The sequence below is a fragment of the Trichosurus vulpecula genome, chromosome 3, assembly GCF_011100635.1.
Source record: "Trichosurus vulpecula isolate mTriVul1 chromosome 3, mTriVul1.pri, whole genome shotgun sequence".
Taxonomy (NCBI): domain Eukaryota; kingdom Metazoa; phylum Chordata; class Mammalia; order Diprotodontia; family Phalangeridae; genus Trichosurus; species Trichosurus vulpecula.
This window is the reverse complement of record NC_050575.1, coordinates 283,050,453-283,073,098: the sequence shown is the minus strand read 5'-3', so window position 1 is coordinate 283,073,098 and position 22,646 is coordinate 283,050,453. Positions and strand designations below refer to the sequence as shown.

Genomic DNA, 22,646 nt, shown 5'->3' with positions numbered 1-22,646 from the left:
TTATGACCTAGCTAAAAAATGAAGGCATTTGCTGCTGTCATGCTGTCCTAAAGGCATACTATATGCAAAGAATGCTACTTGCTTGTAGCTTTAAAGAAAAACATCTTATTCATTAAAGAAAAGAAAGGTCATTCTAAAAGCTCTAGAACAGGTAGTCAATCAGAACACAATAACTTCACAAAAATTACTGAACCATTAACAGTCTTCCTTTCAAATATGATAGACAAATACTGAGAACACAATGTTTGTAGATTACATATGTGTTTCAAATTTCTGCAACCTTTGGCAAGGCTCTGAGCCGAAGTTTTCCTGTTGAAATCAGATGAACCTTAATGCTATATCATCTAGGTTATGTTAAAGAAGTGGTAAAATACAAACATGACACTAAAATTGTATTTTCATTTGCGGTTCTTTGTGATTTCCTTAACTGCTGGTAAATTTATACAAAACTATAAATCCATGAATAATTTGCTATTATATTATATTGGTTTGCATTGTAAGAGCTAGTCTGTTACTATACATCATAATTAAACCACACTGCTTATTTTAAAGTTTCAAGTAAGGTGTTTACAAAATGTGAAACAACCACATCAATATCAGTCAAGCAAAAGGTAAAATTTCACTTTCCATTTTTATTCATTTCTAAAAACCTCTAAATCCTATCACTGTATGACTGATTTCATGTTTTTATACTCAGAAAGCTGCTAAAAACCATTCTATAAGTATAAACGAATAAATTAGTCACTAAGTAACTAATACCATATTGCTTCCCCTAGAATTAGCTTAATATAAATATAAACATAAATGCAATAGTTTATACAAATGGCATGAGGAATTTAATATAAAAGGATCATTAGTGGTATAATACATTTATAATATGTGAATAAAAGTTCCAAGAACTAACAGCTATTAAAACAAACTTGTTTTTACTGATGGGAGTCTTACAGCACTTCTAAAAAAAACCCAAATGACTTACTATGGCATCAAAATGAAACATCTACAGTTGAATTAGGATTTTAAAATTCCTGATCATGTTTTGTTATGTGATTGTAGCTTTATCAATACAGGTCTTATTGTTACATATATACCAAGGAATGGTTATTGGTACTAGTAGTAACACTGGTGGCTATGACATTAGCAGTTTTCATAACTGCATTGTCTGGTTTATACAGTCTACCTTGGTCAACTGACCAAATTTCAGGTGTTGGCTCCTCACCCATACACACATCTGATAAGGTCTCAATTTTTGACCAGTTGTGGTCTTTTTTAGTAGTAAGATCTATCAGGAAACTTCTCCAATGTGCATTTCGATCATGGATCTAATAGAAATGGGAGGAAAAAGAAGAATACTTGTTAAAAATGCTCTTGAGAAAAGCCAGTGTGTAGAAATCACAAGTATGCTAAATCATGATAATGGACATTTCTAATTAGCAGCAACTTATTAGTATCATCAAAATGTTGACTGAAATTCTGCCCATGCTATGAAACAGAAGGCTGATTTCACTGTTTACTACTGCTGACTCCCTTGAGCTGATGCCCATTTCAGTTGCTTCCGATGTTAAGTTTTGAAAAGTGTTAAATATAGTTTGAGTAAAGCTTCATGATTTGGTTAATTTAGTTAGAATATTTTAAAAAGTCATTTAAATTAGGTTTTATTACAATGTACTGGACTAAAAGTAAGGAGGCCTTGTCCTATCTTTGACATTAACCCCATGATTTTGGTAAATCATTTAACTCTTATTGGCTACAATTTCATCATCTATCAAATGATGGAATTGAACTATATTATCTGTCTTCTTTTTTATACTTTAACGAGTGTCTCTATGGTCATATCATAATAAGCAAAGTTATGACATTGCCAAATGCCTTCTATAAACAATGGCATTAGCCCATTTGGCAATAATACTTATCCAAAAATACTTGGTAAGTGGTATTCTTCATGATATAGCTCATAGCTTTTAAACAAAAAACTTAAGACAGGGGTGGGGAACCTGCAGCCTCGAGGCCACATGTGGCTCTCTAGGTCCTCAAGTGTGGCCCTTTGACTGAATCCAAACTTCACAGAATAAGTTTGGATTCAAAGGGGACCTAGACAGCCACATGTGGCCTCGAGGCCGCAGGTTCCCCACCCCTGACTTAGGACATACCTGTGCATATAATATTTAGCACCCATCTATAGAATTTTACATTCTATAAAATCAGCAATACAGAATTAGCTTTGGACTAATAGAAATATTTATTCCTTTTATGTTCAACCTTGTCAGGGAAGAACCACCGAAGTGCAAGTCAATGAAATACTAGTCGGTATAGCAAAATGTACCTACTATTTAATAAAAACATATGAAACATCAAAAATAATTGACTGTAAAGTAGGAAAATAATAATTTATGTAGGGGCAGCATGAAACAATGGATAGGTGATCAGCATGGAGTCAGGAAGGCCTGGATTTTAATCACATATTTCTCATGCTTACTTGCTGTATAACCATGGGCAAATTACTGAGCCTCTTTCTAAGCATCAAGTTCTTTATCTATAAAACCGGGATGATACCTGTAATATCTACCTCACATAGTTATTGTCAAGTTCACGGAGATAATGTATATAAAATACTAGGTAAATGCTGGCTACAATTATTAGCCTTTATTTCCAAAATGTTTGCACATATATCCTCTATTTTCTCCTCAAAATATCTCTGTGTGGTATGCAGGGGACAGGATTTCATTTTCTTCAAATACCTTGATTTTGCAAACAGGGAAACCCAAAGTGAACAGTTATGCAACTGGCAACATCATCTGACAGGCTGGATAAGTAAGCTAAGTCTATTGACTTCCCTCCTCTAGCACAGTATACTTGATTTATGCCATCTTCTACTTTAACCAGTACTACCAGAAGACAGAAAAAAATGATTTTTACAAAGTTATTATCTAAAAACCCAGCTAAAAATATGATAAGAATTTACTGTTTTTTCCAGAATCTGAGACAAGTTACCACTGTTACTTATTCAGTGTGTGCTAATGAGGTATGATTGTCAAGTGGAGCAGTAACTTTGTTCTATTTCATTGACAAGGGCTACCTTTCAGCCAGCCATCTCACAAATGTATGCTGTTCATCATAAGGATGCTGGCAAGGGAGTACAACTCTATTGACCACAACTGGAGAAACAATCCAGAGAATATATTACTCTAATACTATTGTCTTCATATTTAGAAAGGAACAAGGGCCAAAAATATTTGGGGCAAAAGAAAAATAAATTTGTGAATTTGGGTAAACAAAATTCTTTACAGTTGCTCATATTAATTTCAAGCGAACGAATATGCATTCAAACTACAGAGAATCAACCTACCGACACATGCCTCCTCAGCGTTGACATGTCTGTGAAGGTTCTCTCACAAGCCCGACACTTGTATGGTTTTTCTCCTGTGTGAATGCGCTGATGGCGTCTGAGGGCTCCTTGCTGAGTGAACGTTTTCCCACATTGCTCACAGAAATACGGACGAGTCTCTGGAAACCAGTGTCAAAATCAGTGGAGTTATTACGTAACACAAAATTTTAAAAACAAGATTTTTAGAAGATGAAAGAAACAATTAAGTATTGCCAAAACAAACAAACGAAAAACAACTGAAAACAAAACAGGTTCCCATCATTTGGCTAATGGCTAACCAAACTGATATATCAGTGTTAACACAGTAAGAAATGACAAATATGAGAAATTGAAACCTGAGAAATCTCTTAAGAATTGATGCAGAATGGTCCCTGTAACAGATAATGAAACATACCCCTGTTTTCATTAGAGAGGTGGGGGACTACAGGTTGTGCCCATTGTGGAATTCTGTATTTGTTGTCTTTGCTTAACTGTTTTTCCTGGTCATGAGAAGCCTCAGGAAAGGGGAAGGGTAGACAGGGAAATGACTATGACATAGAAGCAAAAGATATCAAGACACTATAGTATAGTGGTAGAAAGATCATGGGAGTTGAGAGAAAGTTTAGGTTGTGAGTCCTACTGTGAACTAGGGCAGCTCACTGAACCTTTCAAAGCTTCTGTTTCCTAGCCTGTAAGATGAGGATAATAATAGTTGTACTAGCTAGTATGATGATTCAATATAGCAAATTTTTAAAAGTACAAACTTTGTAGAAAGTATCAGGCTAAGTAGTGGGAGTATTTTAAAAGTATTTAAAAGATTAGAGACTCAGTCCCTACCCTAATGTAGATTATAATCTAGTAGTTCAAACAAAAGAATTTGGAAGCGCTTTACATTATACGTAAATGTGTAAAAATGTGTGCGATTATTACAGAAGATAAACAAGATGTTCCAAGAGTTAAGTGCAGATTTAAGTTATTATTTTTTTTAAAAAAAGTATCTTAGTGCAGTTTTAAATTACTGAAAATTAAAACTATACAAAACTCTTAGGACACCCTGTATAAGAAATATGTTAATGCTATAGTGAATATCAAAACTTTCATCAATATCAATCTGTTGATTTCCAGAGGAAATGCCTTATTTGCTCAATTCTTTAAGGATATCTTTACCTGCGTGAACATTGCTATGTTGAGCTAATGAGGCTCTCAATCCAAATGTTTTTCCACACACATCGCATTTATAAGGCTTAGCTCCCATATGACATCGTTTGTGGCATTTTAAGTATTCATTGGTGGCAAAATGTTTTCCACAGACATCACACTTAAATAGCCGTTCTCCTAAAAACATAAGATAAAGTCAAGGATTTGCGAATGTCTTGATGTCAAATTTTGTCATTGCAGCTTTCATCATAACTTGAGAGCTGGAGCTGTGAATATCTTTAGTCTTCACATCTCATATACATTTCTCTTGCATTTAAATTGTAAGTTAACACTGTCTCCTTCACTGTTAAATTTCCACACTACAATTTTGTCCATGTTTTTCTATATCATTCTTTATTCAGTCATGAGGATAACTAATGACTTTTATTTATGCATTCCTAAGTCATTTTTTTCAGACGGAGATACTTAGCACAGTTCCTGGCACGTAACAAGTATTTAATAAGTGCTAGCTGACTGGTCATTTTGCCATCTGCAAACATTGATTTCTACCCACTTTCTGAGAAACTGAAATTGAATTCTGGTCACTTCTTGGCATAATCTCAACCTTTTCATTCACAATAAAAATTTTTGACTTGTTTCCATTATAAACCACTAACCCTTTATTAGGTAAAGCACTTTCTCAAGGCCATTATTTGTGATTATAAAGTATTTACTGCAGTGAATGTGTAAGGGAGATAAATGGCACATTTTTTGGCCTCTTCTTAAAGAAGGGATTATTGAGACACATGTTAACAGCTTAAAAGTTCTAAAGTCAATATCTGAAACTAGAAAGGTAGATAAATCACAGATGTTACCATTTTTCAACTGTGTCCCCTGAAAAATTCGCCACGAGAATTCACCAATGTGCTGGAAGGCTATACTACAAAGGATCTCAGTGGAGCACTCAGGCTATTCACATGTCATCCATTATCCTTGTTAGTAATGACTAATTTATCTTCTTTTTCCATCAGATATTTTTCCGATAAAACTCTTTACTTCGTTTTTCTTTAGGGTTCGTGTGTTATACGTTGTACCCTGCTCACAGCCAACATGCCCTTCTCTCTGTTGCCCTCTGTGTGATATTCGTTGTGAAGTCATCGAACTGTTTCATGGCTTGCTGCTATACAACACTAATAAAATATTGGTATAAAGAAGACAGGTCTGTGTTTCTGGAAGAATTTTAAGGTCACTATAGGAGTTTTGAAATTTTTTGAAGGCAAGATGGAACTTGATTCATCCAGATAGGGTCTGACTAAAATCTTGCTTTATATTATAAAATAAGATTTCCTGCATCTAAAGTTTTGTTTTTCTTTTTCTTTGCATAACTGAAATATTTGTGTGCCTTTTACAAAGTGTTTTATTTAAAAAAGGTTTATATTTGATTAATCTAGAATGGATTCTATTCAGTTTTCTAAATTTTTTACACTTCTCAACTCCATCTAAAAACTCTAAGGATGTAGAGCCTAAGAGAATTACCACATTCTACCAATTTCGGTATAAAATTCCTGAATTAATCAACCAAGAAGCATTTAATAAATCCTATTATGTATCAGGCTTAGGTGCTAAGTATACAAATACAAAAGTGAGACAGTCCCTGCCTTCAAGTAGCTTATGTTGCCATAGGTATACTGCGATAATGTCTTTCACTTCTTTCTATTCTCCAGAGTGCCCAGTACTATCTCTTGCATATGGAAGCACTCAGTACTGTTTGTTTCAGTTCTAGAACGTAGGGTCAAAAAATCCTGATGATCTAGCTTCCAGCCCCAAATCGTATATAAATTTTGATGAAGTATTTTCAACTCCTCAGAAGACAGAATTTTTTGTTGTAAATAACATCTTGTTTTTGGTAAACTCTGCTATGTCGATCTGTATTTGTATAAAGGAAAAATCATTTATAATCTAGTCACTTGAATTTATAGAGAGTTAATTTTGAATATCAAATAAGGGTTTATTCTATACATGAAGATATTACAAGCCTATAGTGTTAAATACAAACCCGTGTGAGTCCTCTTGTGGCCATTTAGTTTTCCTTTATCTGCAAAGCTAGCTCCACAGTCCTCACAAATATATGGTTTTTCTCCAGTATGAGACCTATATCCAGGAAGAAAAGAAAAAAGCATGCAGATTCAATAGTGGTATAAAAATGACCTATAGATTATTTGATCTTGAACTTATTTTATTTGTGGAAATAGTTTATAAGGGAGTTATAAAAATAATCTCTATCCACCCTTCCTTCTTTGTAGATATTTATAAATGACTATTGTGTGGAATGTCACATGTCAAATTTTGTTGATAATATAATGATTAGTTTTGTTAATTTGTTTTTTTTTCTTTTTTTTTGTTAATTCAGCTTTACAAATGATGGCTTCCTGCGTAGAAGAAGGAATTTACATATTTGGATATGATGCTGATGTAAAAGCTGAAAATATTAATAAAAGGTAAAAGCAAATAAAAGAAAAACAATCCACAGGCCATCACATTTATGTAACAATGTATATATCAAATTTCAGCTGTTAAACCCAATTCTTGGGGGAAGTAGCATGATATAATTGCCAGTGCACTAAATTGAAACTAGAGAACCTTTGTTGAAATCTTGGTTCTGCTGATCATCACTTGTCCCTGCTTAGACAAGGTACTTCATCTCTCTGGGCCTCAGTTCCTCATGTGTACAATGAAAGGGATAAACTAGATGACATCTAAGATTCCTTACAGATCTAAATCCTATGATTAAGTTCACCTCCATTATCCCCAGTAATTTAGGGTTTGGGGGTCCTACATTTGATTTTGCAGACTGAGAAAATCAAGGACAAATCAAATGAAGATGTTTAGATATGGGCAAGGGTTAAAGGAAATATAACCATAACCCCAACATGTCTATATTAGAAAATCAAATTATTTTTAAAATTCTCTTCATACAATCATACCTCTTTCTTTTCAAATGACTGGAAATTAAAAACTAGTGACAGATAATATGAGTGTCAAATTTTAATCGAGAACCAAGAAGCAAATTAAATCTGCTACACCACATTTAATTCAACCTTAACACTGATTGTTTCCTATCTTTGCATTTCATAGAATGTTCCCTTGAAGTTCATAGGCAGTCAAACAGATATTGGATGGAAAACATCCCTAAAGTTATCCCTTTAAACATAACTTTTCAGGATTATATCATAAAATGGAATACTTAAGAAGATTATAATAACAATTTAAAATTACAAGCTTTAGATGATTCAATTCTAACTCTGGGGCTAAAAACAGTTCATTTATTAATTTCCCATCTTAACAAAGTAGAGAATTTTAAGGTTACATTTGGCAAACAATTAAAAGTGAATTATTTTTAATTCATCAGCACTAATAGGAACATTATACTGATAATAAAAGTTAACTCAAGAAAGATAGTCATGAAAAAATGGGGGCAGGAATATGTGACTAAAGAGAGTCAAGAGGAGCTGGTGAAAGCTAACCTTGTGTGAATTTTAAGTTGGGATGGTTGAGCAAATTTAGCATGGCAGACACCACATTCATAAGGTTTCTCCCCTGTATGGGTTCTCATATGGAATACCAGTGCTGTTCTAGAACTCAAAATTTTTCCACACACAGAACAAAGTGGTCGTTTTACTCTTCCTTCATGCTTCCGCATGTAATGAGTTCTTACATCTCGCTTTCGTTTGAAAGTAGCATTACAGAGAGTGCAGGCAAACTGCCTCTCTTCTGTATGCACACAAGCTCGATGTTCTTTACAGCTGTTATAACTAGCAAAGGACTTGTTACAGATATCACACCGATAGACCTTCCCAGGAAGGGACTGATGTACATCTTTGCAGTGATCTACATATTTTTTCCGGGATACAAACTGTTGATCACACTTATCACAAGTTATAACATAAGTTGATTTCTTCATTACTGTCATATTATTTACTTTATTTATCTTAAACTCTTCATCAGATTCATTGTCTTCTGCATCTTTTTCATTTGAAAAGTCATCATCTGTGCAGACTTCGTTATCTTTGCTATCATTCATTTCTACTTCAGAAAAACCAGCATCATAATGTCCTTCCTCTTCTCCTTTAACACTTGATTTTTCATCCTCATCTCCTGCTCTACTCACTTCAGTTTCTTTGTCATCATTTTTTTCATTTTCCTTTTCTTCTGCTTCATTACTATAATCAACTGCATTAGATGAGTTGCCAGCATCTTCTTCATAGCTGAGGATGTCTTTGCTACTGGTTCCCATCGGTAAACTGTTATCTGAGGACTGTTCCCATGTTTCTTTAGTGAAATCTATTTCATAGTCTGCTGTCTCTGATCTGCTAGTAGGTGGAACAACCATCCAGTATACTGGCATAGTTTTTCTATCTTGTTTTGATTCATGTATTTTTCTGTGGGGGAAAAATGCAATTTAGGTAAGAACTTATATTTAAGTGAACATCCTGTGAAGTCAAAGAGACTGTTCAAAGCTTTTTTGATTCTAACCTTGCATAGACCCCTACAAAGCTAATATCATTTCCCCCTAACTTAAAGAGAGTATCTCATGCCTTAAGGGTCTTCCATTTCTCCATAATAATGGAGTAGTATGAAAACCAGTTCTCTTCAGAGAACTAGCAGGGATCATTGAGCAAGTATGACAATAATTACTCTACAGAAATCTGTTGGATTCAGAAAATAGTGTGGTTTAGTGGAAAGTATGGACTGGAAGTCTGGTGACACGGATTTTAAAATACTGCCTCTGCTATTAATTAGCTGTGTGATCCTGGATAACTATACAGCAGAAAGAGTGCTGGGTTTAGGATCAGACAAGCTGGGTTCAAATCCTAATGATCTTGCTAGGCGGCACAGTGGATAGAACTTAGGGCTTATAATCAGAAAGACTCATCTTTATGGAGTTGCCAACTGATACAATAATTCTGGAAAGCAATGAGGAATTATGCAAATTAAGTGGCTAAAATATCTATACCCTTTGACCTAGTGATTTCTCTGCTAAGCATATACTCCAAGGAGGTCACTGACAAAAATAGGGCTGCATACCAAAGTATTTATAACAGTACTTTTTGTAACACACAGAACAAGGAACAAAGTACATGCCCATCAACTGGGGAATGGTGAAATAAATTGTGGTATATTAATGTAATGGGAAATTATTGTATTGTAAGAAATAATTAACATGATGAACAAAGAGATTTATGCAAAAATTTATATTATGATGCAAAATAAAGTAAGCAAGAGACACGAAAACAATATAGAGACACGAAAACAATATAGAGTTTTCCTTCGACATTTGCAGGGGTTAGGGGCACAGAACTCCCGTGAATGTGAAAAAACACAAATAACTTTAGGTCCCACCCCAAACCTTTACCTTTCATAATTCTTATCATAGTTATTTAACACAAAATCAAGTAAAACAATACAATGCAGCCACTAAAAAATTGCAGTTTCTATTGTCTCAAGACAGCTTAGTATATCACCCACTATGCAGAGTTCTAGTGGAGCTGAAGCAAGTGCTTCACAAATTTCCTTCTATAAAAAGAACAAGATACAACAATCACTGCAGGACAAAACCAAAGCGACTGAGTCTAGATGGTAGAGACAGAGAGGAGGCATTCCCAAAGAAAGTGTATAGTCCCATAATTCTTTAGTGCACTGAAATGTTTAATAAAATTTAACTGTTTATAATAAACTTACGTATGTTTACATGTGGGAATAAATGTCAAACATTAATACAGAGTATTTATGAATTTATGACTTCCTAAATTTTTTTTAGTTTTCTTCACATACTCATGTCGTCTATGATTTTCCACAAATCTCCAAAAATTACCATTTAATTATAGGTAGCCAACCCACGAATAACCAAAACCACGAAGGTGAAACCTTAACGTTGAGGGAAGACTGTATACAATGATTGAAACAACACAAATGGAAAGAACAAGCACAAGGCAATCCAAACATAATATTGTGGAAGTATAAAGAATGAGTTTGGCCCCAGAGGTGAGTTATGAAATGATGCCTTCCCCCTATAAATCTTTGCAGAGATGAGGTAACCACAGGTGTGGAACATTTTCTATAATGTCCGATATTTTCAATGTACTAATAGGTCTTGCTAGATTTTTTCCCCTTGGGAGAGAGTCAGGAAGAGGGATGTTTGGAGTGATAATCTGTTCTGTTTTAGTCATGTTAAAATTAATATGCCTATAGAACAGCTCCAATTGGGATTGGAGCTCTGGAGAGAAACTGGGGTGGAAATGTGGATAGCATCAGCATAAAGATGAAACTGAACCCATGAGAGCTGATGAAGCCATCAAATTAAATAGTATCATTGAAAAAGAAAAGGACAGATCAGAGGTTTGGGAGCCACCCATGGTTGGGGGACATGACATGGATGAAATCCAGCAAAGGAGACTGAGGTGAGAGGAGAACCAGGAGAGAGCAGTGTCATGAAAACCTAGAGAATAATGAGTCTACAGGAGTAGAGGTGATCAACAGTGTCAGAGATCACAGAGAGGTCAAAAGGGATGAGCATTGAGAAAAGGTCTTTAGATTTAGTAATTAAGAGAGCATTGGTAACTTTGGAGACAACAGTTTTCATTACATGATGATGTTGGAAGCTGGAGAGCAGAGAAATTAGAAAAGAGAGAGGAGAGGAAGTGGAGCAACAAGTTTAGATGGCTTTCTTAAAGAATGTAGTAAAGAAAAGGAGGAGGAAGGGGAGGAGGGGGAGGGGGAGTAGGAGAAGGGGAGAAGGGAGAGGGAAAATAGGAGAGGAGGAGGAGGGGGAGGAAGATGTCAGAATGATAGGAGATGAAGGAGGAAGAAAAGGGAACTCTTCCTCAGGGGCCTCAAATTTTTTAGTGAAGAATGAGGTGAGTTCCTCAGCTGAGAGGATATGAGAGGAGGGCCTAGTGGGGGGCCTGAGAAGAGATAAGAGAACAGCTACTGTAGAGAAAGAAAGGTAATCATCAAGGGAGGAACAGAATGATTGCCTTGCTTCAGTAAGGGCTAATTGAAATTAGATTGAGAAAATTTTAATGGACACAATCAGCACAGTTTTGTGATTTTTTTCTATTTCCATTCAGCAGCACATAAATAGAGCAAAGGAGGTGGATGGTGAGAGTAGTCCAGGGCTGGGATTTGGCTGTGTTTGATTAGCAGTTGGACAAATGGGCTAGACAGTTGAGAGTATATAATAGTATGGAGTTGAACTGTTTCACAGAGGAGTGAGATAGGAAAGGGAGGAAAAGTGTAGCCAAAGCAGAAGTGATAGCCTGGGAAAGAAGTGAAGGCTGCAGAGAATGGAGATCATGAGGATGAAGAATGGAGATAGGGTTTGTAAGGTATAGGAAAAGATGGAATGATAAAAGATTATGATCAGATAAAGGAATTTCAGAGTTCATGAATGTGTAAGTCTAACACTTATGAATAGGTGATGGTGAGATCAAGAGTATGATTATCTGAGGTAATGATTAGAAATTGAATTGATTGTGGGAATGGAAAGTCGGTGTCTTAAGGGAGCACCAGTATGCTTAAGTCCCTTGGTATGAGAGCAGGAGATGGAGTGGAGACAGATACTTATAAACTCATTAAGGAAGGAAGAGAGAACAGGGGGTGGGTTGGGGAAGGGAGAAGGAGGAGATTGAATTAGTTACACATTTTGATAAAGAACTTCAGAAGAGAAAAGGTTGCTGAGTGATGTTAGTAGAGAGAGAAGTCTAGAGGCAGCATTTGGAAGTAACAGGTATTTCCCACTCCACCAGTGCAACCAGTGAGTTGGGAGATATGAGACAAAGCGTCACCAGTACTGGCAAGGGTGGCGAGATGCAGTGTCTTCAGGAGTGAGCCAAGTCTCAGTAAGTTCCAGAAGATGGAGGGAGTTAGAAAGGAAGAAGTTTAAGATGAAAGGAAGTTTGTTAATTAGGGACCAGGAATTCCAGAACACAGGTGGGGTACTGATCTGGAGTGAGATATTGGTGAAGAAGTATTAAGGTTGGTAGGAATTGAGGAAGCAGACAACTAGGGATGGAGAAGGGATGAGAAGAATAAAAAAAATGTGGGGCTATGTTAACTGTTGGGTAAAGTCAGTAAATAGGGAGAGATCCAGTTTAGAAGGCATGTAAATAAATAGTTCAAGGTCATTCCTCAATTTCCCAACTCTTAAGCAAGCATACATTGAACTACAGAAGAGAAATTAACTGACACAACGGCAGTCCTTCAAGCCATTCGATAAGATGGCTTATTTGGAAAGCCCTTGTGGGAGGAAGACTTTTTTATCAGAGCTACTGGAGGTACCTACTCAAATGTCTTCAGATTTATATTCCAGAAACTGTTACCATTACAAACAATGCAATCTGAAATTAATTTTTTTGTTTAATCTACTTTACCTTAATCTTCCATGTAGCTGTCAAATTGAGATTCCCCAAAAAAGAGATATAAAAGTGTTACCTTCTTTACTAAAAAAAATCTTCCATAGGTCCCAATTGACTCTAGGATAAAATATAAACTTCTCAAGTCTGGCATTTAAAGCCTTCCACAATCTGATTCCCATTCTTTCTAAGCTTATTTCATGTAACTTTTCATTTCAAATTGGCCTATGAGTTGTTCCTTCTAGACAACATTTCTGTTTCCTAACTCCATACTTCTGCAAAAATGCTTGCCCAAGTCTGGAATGCACTTCCTCCTCATCTTCAATCCTTAAAATCCCTAGCTTCCTTCAAAGCAGAGTTCTGGTGCCACCTCCTACTCTAAGACTTTGCTTTTCTTCTTCCTATGCCTGTTATTGCCTAACTCTCCCTCTACTACTCATATATTTTGTATTTAATTCCTTATATACATATTGTATTTCTCTGGAAGAATGTAAGCTCTTATAGGTCAGGGACTATTTGAATTTTGTCTTTATATTTATTACACATTTGCAGCTAGGTGGTGCAGTGGATCGAGTGTTGGATCTAGAGTCAGAAAGACTAGTATTTGCCTCACTTACCAGCTGTATGATCTTAGGCAAGTTACTTAAAATCTCTGTTTTTTCCTCACCTGTAAAATGTGGATATTGATAGCACCTACCTTCCAGCATTGCTATTGTGTCAGTTGGAAATATGGAGGTAGAATGCTATTTTTAAAAACAAGTATCACTATAGTTCTATGATACCAATTGCAGGTAGTTATTTTATTGATGTACATATCACAAACTCTACTAAACAAAAAATCCTGAATGATAGATGTGTTTATAAGTCCTGGGCCAATTAGTATTCATTCTGTTTAACAAAGATGTTTAGTTATCTATCAGTTTCAGTATTTATTTATTATCACCATATTTGAACACTGTGTCTTAGAATGTAAAAGACAAGATCAAAATGAGAAGCAATGACCAGACAGTTCAATAGCAGCCCCCTTAAAGTGTCCAGAAAAGGGAAAATGACAAGGGATAAAGAAAAGGAAATCATTTTTTTAAGCCTTAAAGTTTTTATTCTCTGTGGTTTCCCTGGTCTATCTCATAATTCATCCTACACCTCTGACCCTCCTAAACCATGATATACCTTCCTCCAGGAACTACCACCCTTTTCCCATCCCTCTACTTGGATCTTGAGGAATCTTGAGCCCTACTGCTTCAGTACGCGGTATCAGGGCAGAAACTAAGAAGGATGTAATGTGTACCCAAGGGAAAACAAAATTCTTCCTCTCAACACAGTTTTGAAGTACCAAAAGCTAAGGGTATCATCTATTGAATTGAAATATATTTACAAATATGGTGATCATTACCCCATATGAAGAAGATAATTACTCTAAAGAGTACAGGGTTTTTCTCTCTAGGGGTTAGAAGCCTAAATCTGAATGAAAATTCCCAGACTCTCTGGCCAGATGTTCATTGAACCCACCTTCCCTTAATTCAACTCAGATAAGGGAAGGGTTAAAATACTCTTATGAGAAATTAAATAAAAAAGTAAAGCAAAATCCATTAATAGAATGGTTAGATTACAAAGATAGCATTGTGGAAACATGCTGTATGACAGGATTCTGAGTTGCAGCACTGATATTTACAAGCCATGTGACCTTGGACAAGGCACTTAACCTTTCTGAGCCTGTTTCCTCACTTGTGAAACGGGAATAATACTACCTTCCTCACAGTATTATTGTGCTATGTAAAAAGTTTTATGAGCAATTACAGAATCTTAGAACTGGAAGGAACCCCAGCGATGATGTGGTCTAACTGGTATCCAAGAGCTCCCTTATATGATATCCCCGTCCATCAGCTGACGTTGAGACTCCAAGGCTCTTGGTCATCCTGGCCACCCTTTCTGGATAATCCCTAGCTCACTAACGTCCTTCTTAAAATTTAGTCCTCTGAACTTAACATAGTACTCCAGATGTCCTCTGACCTCTGATCTTTTTATCACATTCTATCATATCATTAAATAATGCCATATATAAATAATAATTTAAATTATATAATTCAAATCTCACATTGTTATTAAGTAAAATAAAATAGGTGAATTTTAAAATAATAGTAGTAGCTGGCATTTATATAATACCTACCATGTGCCAGGCACTATGCTAAACACTTTACAATTATTTTCTCATTTGATCCTCACAGAAACCCTGGGAGGCAAGTGCTGTTATTATCATCTCCATTTTGCAGATGACACAAATGAGGTTAAGGGCTTGTGCAGGGTCATACAACTAGAAAGTGAAAAATTCGAACTCAGGTCTTCCTTACTTTAGGCTCAGCATTTCATCCACTGCGCCACCTAACTGAAAGATATTTTAGTGCAACTTAACATCACATTACCTTTTTTGACAGCTATGTCATAACTAATAATACAGTTAGATGGATTCAGAACCAACTGGCACAGATAACATGTCTTTCAGATCTATAGATGACAAAAAGCCATTAAGGAAAGCCAATACGCTAGATAAATCAGGATTCAAAAATATTTGAAAAAGGCTAAAGAACGTTGGGTCAAATCTGATAAGATGAATATGGGTAAAATCTAACTTCTAGTTGTTGTTCAGTCATTCAATCATATCCAACTCTTCATGACCTCATGGACTATGCCAAGCCATTCTTCTATCCTCATAAAGTCTAACACTTGGATTCAAAAAATTAGAGAGGTGTGTTTAGATAGTTTGTTCAAAAAGATCTGAGGGATTTTATGGATTAAAACTCAATATGAATTGAGAGTGTGGCATGTATGGCAACCTACATTTAAGAAAGGCCTAGTGTCCAAGTCTAGTGGTGATATGTTCACAGAACTTTGCTCTGGTTAGATTATATCTCCAGTACTATGTTCAACTCTGAGTGTCACATTTTATAATAGATGTCGAATAAGCTTTAAAACATACAAGGTCAGGTAAGAGAGGAAAAGGGCTTAGAGTTCAGGAGATCTGAAGATGATCTGAAGGAACTGAAGATGTATGGCCTGAAATCATGGCTTAGCAAGGACATGGTCATAATATTCAAGTTCCTGAAGTGCTGTCAGGTGGAAACGAGATTAGAATTGTTTTACTTAAGCCCTGAAGAACTTGAAACAATGGGTAGCAGTTACAAAGAGGCAAATTTAGTCTTTCTAACAATAAAAGTTATCCAAAAAGTAGTGGATTGCCCATTATTTTAGTTCAAGAAGAAGGTCAGATGACCAATTATGGAATACGTTATAGAAAGTATTCTTCTGTTATTGGGTGGAACTAGATGGCCTCTGAAGTCCTTTCTGTGGTTCTGTGAATTCTGACTCCATATTTAAAAATGAACAATACTGGATAACAATTATACTACTTGGAGAATTCTCTATCAAATATTTCATATAATTAATTAATAAATATATTATTAATAAATTAAATCAATTAATTATTAATAAATTAATAAAATTATTTCACATATTTCAATGTGCAGGGCCCAAGATAAAATTTATTAATTTTGATATATTATGTTTAAACATACCTCTTACTTTACTTAAAGATTTTCCTAAGATCACAATGAATATATACCAAGGACAGATATAAGCTTTTCCCTTAACTCTTAAAAAAAGTATGTCTGACATTGAAATCTTTCATTATCTTTCCCACCCCGAATCTCTCATGATCAAGCCAAATAATGCAATAAATTGAAAACAGAGATCACTAAATAATTTTGGGTGCACTTGTCAGCACTTGTGTCCAGACATACATACACAAAATGTACCTTACATGAGTATTGTAAGCAGACCTCTGGGCAAAACTTGCAGGGCAATAGCCACATTTATAAGGTTTCTCTCCTGTGTGGGTTCTAATGTGAACAGTCAGCCCACACTTGGAGCTGATGACCTTGTCACAGTAGGGACAAGCCTGAGGATTCCTTTTCTTTTCGTGCACTCTTCGTACATGACACTTTATATCCTTTTGACGTTTAAACTTCTTGTCACAAAATGTGCAAGGGAAGCGCCGCTCGTCATTATGAACTGTGAGGCGGTGTTGCCTCAGGTTCTGGCGATTGGAAAAGAGCTGGTCACACACATTACAGCTGTACTTGATGACAACATTAATCCCATGTTCAGTCTCCATGTGTGACTGATATGATTTGATGAAAGGGAAAGATTGTTCACATTTTTCACACTCATAGGCTTCCATAGACACCTGAGGCAAATCCTCCAGCGTGTTGCTGCATTCATTTGAGCTCAGAGGCTGGGAAATATGAGAATTCTCATCCTCATCTTGCTCAGATAATACACTCCTGATGACTAGACAGGTTTCTTTGGCCTTCAATCCACACAAAGAAGGGTGCCTTTTTTTCCCTTCTGAATTGATTACCTCTGTGGTGTAGTTCTCGGTGGGCTTTATTCTGTTTGGTTTCACTATCTTGGCTATTCCCGTTTTCACATCAGTTACAACCATACAAGCTTGATCTGAACTGCCTGTTAACAATGTTCTGTGTTTCTGCATATCCCAGAGTTTTCTCTTCACAGGAGTCACTACAATTGGTGGAGAATCATTCAGTTTGGTCTGATGAGCATGTTGATCACAGACCCATGAAGCCCCACCATTTTCACGTACCTGAGTTTTCAAATGGAGACTTAAATCCAAGCCATCCATTTTATTTCCTGTCTTCATTTCCTCACAAATGTCAAGCAGGTCCTTACATTCAAGCCTCTCTGCAACCTCTCTCATTCGATGCAATTTCTCCGGTTCAATCTCAATTTTTGCAGTATAAATGAATTCCAGAAAGGATGTGAATTCCTCTGTGTAAATGTCATCTAAAACAACAGTACACCTCTTAATGTCTGACATCTCATCACTTAGAAAAAGGCCTTTGAAGTAGTTGCTTGAAGCAGCCAAGACTGCTTTGTGTACCAAAAACTCTTCCTGAATTCCAAGATGTACCGTATGGACAGTTACATCACAGAAATGACCAAACTGATAGAGAGAATGCAAGGCACTCAGAAGGTTTGAAGCGGCCACTTTGGATCTCACCAAGATTTTCTTTTTCTCCATTCTGTTAAGGAAAAGAGAAAACAATTAGAAGCTATTTACCACAGTAATATTTGGTTTACTATCCTTTTTTAGGGGCTGTCTAGATGACCCATGAAATTGAGACGATTTACTTTTCCATTGTTAAGCATATTCATAAGCACTAAGCCTTTAGTATCTTACTAGAAGCTTATAGTTAAAGTCTTCCATACAAAGTTAATAAGTAGTTACTTGGGGGCACTGAGCAGTTAGCTGTAGGACCTGTCCAGAATCTCAAGTCAGTATGGGTCAGAGGCAGGCCTTGAACCCTAGGTGCTTTATTTGGCCTAGCCACTAGGGCTAAAGCAAAAATCTAAGTTCAGAAATTTCTAGAAAATTGGCACTTAGCAAGCTAATACAATCAAGTGCTTTATTATTGTGTGACACAGCAAGTAAGCAAACAAAAGCATATTCACACTATACAGCAATATAAAGACAAGTTCATCCCCAGGAATGCAAGAAACTCAGTCAGCTGGACAGCGAAAAGGGCATTCATGCTGGGATTCATGTGACAAAATTACAAACCCTAAGAATAGTCTTGGTTGAAAATAGGTAATCAGTGCTAGATGTGGGAGAAGGTATTCCACATCAGACCCTGATGTGGTAAAGAAGTTCTTGGGGCCACTTTTTGTTGATATCAGGCTTCAGTGAAGCTCAAGTATGCAGTATCTTTATATGACTACAAACAGGAGAGGATCTAATTTAACCATCTAAGACTTCCAAAGCCAAAGAGAGCACTAGCTCAGACTGCTGCAGCTGGTTAAGAGTACCATCCAACCAAAACTCATGTGCTTTATCTTCCTGACACAGAGTTAACAATGGAAAAGTACAAATTGTCTGTCTTTGCTTCTATGCTTCTATGAACATTAGCACCACTTAGCCTGAGGGACTTCATATTGGAGTCCTATCATGATAACTATAACATCAAACAATATAACGCTTCCAATTTCCACACTAGGTTTTCCTAACTCAGAAGCTAGCTCTTTCACTGATATACCACATAGCATCTCTTGAATTTGTTAATTTGGAAATAATTCTATCTGTTTCAAACCAAAGTAGCAGATAAACAAGAGAAAGCAACATGATCACTTTGGGATAGAGTTCTAAACTAGCCTATACTATTTACCTAAAGGTGAAAGATATTGAAAAAAGAAAAAGCTATTTTATTATGCAAACAACAACATTTTGTTGTCTGCCTTTCTTATACTCTTATTTCCTCTTTCCCTCTAGGTTATTGAGTAAAAACAACCTGGCAATTCTCCAGAATGATCGATAAGAATATCAATATCAATAGGATGGATTTACATTGGAAAATATCAACTGACTCTTTCCCTGTAGACCTGAAATATCCCAGTCTGGATTCTTCCAAAATTTGTTTACCTACTTTCGGCCTCTTCTAGAATCCTCTGAGATGCTTCAACTGCTGGGCATATTTTCTCCCAGAGTGGGTAGAATAAGCATGTGCCATTGTACCCAATCAAGCTGAGCAACACTCTTGAATTATAATATCCTTAGTTAGCAAATTTGTCAATCATCAGGCATAAAGATAAAAAAGTTTTATAAGTCAATAATAATGATACAAATTGTTTTCAGATTCATCATGTATATAATAAAAAGTACATATTTCCAGTTTTTCAATTGTGTGATCCTAGAATGGACTTAGAAACACTAGCAGAAAACATTCCAACTTCCAACCAGGGAAAGAGAGAAATTAATTTTGCACCTTTAATTCACATAATTTCTAAGCAACATTATTTTATTTATTTTTTTTGGCTTTTTGGCAGGGCAATTGGGATTAAGTGACTTGCCCAAGGTCACACAGCTAGTACGTGTCAAGTGTCTGAGGCTGGATTTGAACTCAGGTCCTCCTGACTCCAGGGCCAATGCTCTACTCACTGCACCACCTAGCTGCCCTCAGCAACATTATTTTAAAAGCTTATTCAATGAAATGCCCTATATACAATTACATCATTTCAGCACTTCAAGGAATTATGATTTCATCAATATATCTTCTCCCTCTACTAACATATCTTAAATGCAATATACAACTCAGTATACAATCTTCATAAGTTGCCATGGCCAAAAAATTAATTACTCTCTACCCAACTTGATAATGAACCTGTTTGAATAAAGTTGGGCTGGTCTGCCAATGACTGGCATAGTTTGCAACCAGGCCAGTACTCAGCTCTTCCAGGTTGGTGGTATCTATCAGTCCTCAAGCTCTGCTGTTACTGCCTTTTGAGAACCCAGAGCCATGATCAAACCATAATAAATACCTAAATATAGTATAATTAATTTTAAAGAGCATATTATAATTAAATACTTTAACAGTGTTTGCTAAGAATAAGTCTTATAATCCTTTTATAAAAAGTCAGGATTGTCATAAGCTGCTTAATCACATACAACTAACTTTTCTAATAACAGATCTGTTTTTCTAAACTATCACATAAATAATGTTCTTTTAATTGATTTTTCTATGTATTTTCACACTCAGAAGTGCTGCCCAATGCATCCATTATGATCCATGCATACAAGTGTTGCTGAAAAACAAAAACCAGGCACCCAAAAGTGAATGTAGAGAATCTATATTTTAGCCTCCATTTAGAAAGCTTCTTTACTTCCCAAGGTAAACATTTTCACTAAAAACAAGTGACCCCCATCTCTTACTATGGCATGCCAACAAATTCTTCTATCTGTTCTTAATATTAGCTCAGTGGAGTACATAAAAGCATTCTGTCATACAAATTGTTGCTAAAAATAGCTCATAGGAGTTACTAATGTTAGTAACTGGTCCAAAGCTAACTGTACCTGAAATAAATTCAAACATTATATCAAATAGATTGGAAAGCAATTTTACTTTTTTTTAACCTTTAGCTTCTTCTGAAATCCAATGAGGCTTCCATGATAGATTAAGGCTATTAGGTGATATAGTGGAAAAAACACTGGACTTGGAGTTAGGAAGACCCAAGTTTGAATCTTGCCTCAATTACCAGTAGTGTGACCCTGGAAAAATTACTTATCTTCTCTTTGAACTTTAGTTTCCTCAATAATATGTGAGAATTGGACTTGACAGTTTCTAACATTCGTTCCAGTTCTAGATATATAATTCTATGTTGGGTAGCATAGAAGAGATATATCCATATCTATACATATATATGTAATCAAAATCCAAGTTTAGGTTGTAGCTTTGGATCATCAACAAAGTTTAAAAATAAAAACAAACACGGGGGAAAAAAAGAAACAAAAATTGAGTAATCCAACCATAGGCCCAGAATTGCTAACTACAATCAGAAATACAGAAGTTATTAGATGAAAATTGAAAAAGAAGATTAAAGGTATTATGGTATTTTAGAAATAGCAAGGATGACAGAGGTCTGAGTTAGTAATGTTCTTCAGTCATTTCAGTTGTGTCTGATTCTTTGTAACCCCATCTAGGGTTTTCTTGGCAAAGATACTAAAGTAGTTTGCCATTTCCTTCTCCAGCTAATTTTTTTTTATAGATAAGGAAACTTATTTGAGGCAAATAGGGTTAAGTGACTTGCCCAGTCTCAGAATGGCAAGTAAGTGTTTGAGGCTGGATTTGAACTCAGGAAGATCAGTCTTCCAAATCCAGGCTCAGCCCTCTACTCTGCCACTTTGTAATATTCTTAGTCTCGTGCTATGCTTTTAAGTGATACTCTTAGCAAAAAGAATTCTTAGAGAAACATGAAAGAAACACAAGCCAACTTGAAAGAAGTCAAAGGCCTGTCAAAAATGAAAGGCTAACAATTTTTCCATGCTCATCTTAAAAGATCCTATACTAAAAAGGGAGGCTGTTGCTTTCTGTACATCTCTACCAAAAAGGTAATATTATGGCAGGCAGAGGAAACGCCAAACAATTACATTTATTACGTAAGGTTGATTTCTAGCTAGAATCTAGAATAAATATCAAGGGATTGTCCTTTGTGACTGAATTATCTATAAACCATCTAATTACTGCTGTTAGGACCCATTTGCTGATCACAATGGTTATATTAACCCGAACATAACCCTGAGTAAGAGTGCTGGATATGGAATAAAATGACCTGGGTTTAAGCCCTATTTCTGTCACTTACTAATTATGTGACCTTGGGCAAATCATTTAATCTCTGCAAACTTCACTTTCCTCATCCTGAAAAATGTGCATAACAATAACTGTATTGCTGAGCTCCTAACTTAACAGAGTTAAGGTAGAAAACCTAATTAGAAAATGCATATAAAGTTGTTCTTTAACAAGCAAAGATTCACCAAACCCCATCATGTCATGAAATTCCAAACTGATTGCTTGAAATGAAGAGTGAATAGTGAGCGACAATCTTAAGTGAGCAGATGAATTTAGTAGTTTAATTGCTTGAAGGATGAGCAGACTGAGAGTCTGAGGAGTAAAAAGAGGAGTTAATTTATTTAGTTAGGTGTATTGCTCTCCCCTACCCCACAAAGGGTAAGCTTCTTGAAGGAAGGGATTGTTTCATTTTTGTCTTTCTATTTCCTGGTATTTAAGTGATGCTTTATTAACGCTTGTTGAATTAAAATGCTTATGGAATTCTTGACTTGCCTTAATGATAATTTCATCTTCCAAAGGTGGAACTTCTATTCTAGATCTGATTTT

At 35.8% G+C, this 22,646-nt stretch overlaps 1 protein-coding gene across 1 annotated transcript; it reads right to left on the bottom strand.

Annotated features, from left to right (window-relative positions):
• Window positions 1–612: 612 nt before the first annotated feature.
• On the bottom strand, window positions 613–18,004 carry LOC118841118 (GDNF-inducible zinc finger protein 1-like). The gene is made up of 6 exons (XM_036748525.1): window positions 16,719–18,004; window positions 8,023–8,937; window positions 6,555–6,649; window positions 4,529–4,696; window positions 3,344–3,501; window positions 613–1,319 (listed from the first exon to the last, which is right to left on the bottom strand). Exons 1-6 carry the CDS (start codon window positions 18,002–18,004, stop codon window positions 1,077–1,079), a joined length of 2,865 nt encoding a protein of 954 aa, XP_036604420.1. The 3' UTR covers window positions 613–1,076.
• Between the last annotated feature and the right edge of the window lie 4,642 nt (window positions 18,005–22,646).

Bases quoted from the DNA above. Each gene is read 5' to 3' on its own strand.
- LOC118841118 (XM_036748525.1), bottom strand. From the start codon at position 18,004: ATGGAGAAAAAGAAAATCTTGGTGAGATCCAAAGTGGCCGCTTCAAAC. The intron at 8,938-16,718 runs GTACATTTTGTG...TTTCCCCCACAG, and splicing joins GCTTACAATACTCATGTAAG to AAAAATACATGAATCAAAAC. The intron at 6,650-8,022 runs GTTAGCTTTCAC...TCCTGGATATAG, and splicing joins CAACTTAAAATTCACACAAG to GTCTCATACTGGAGAAAAAC.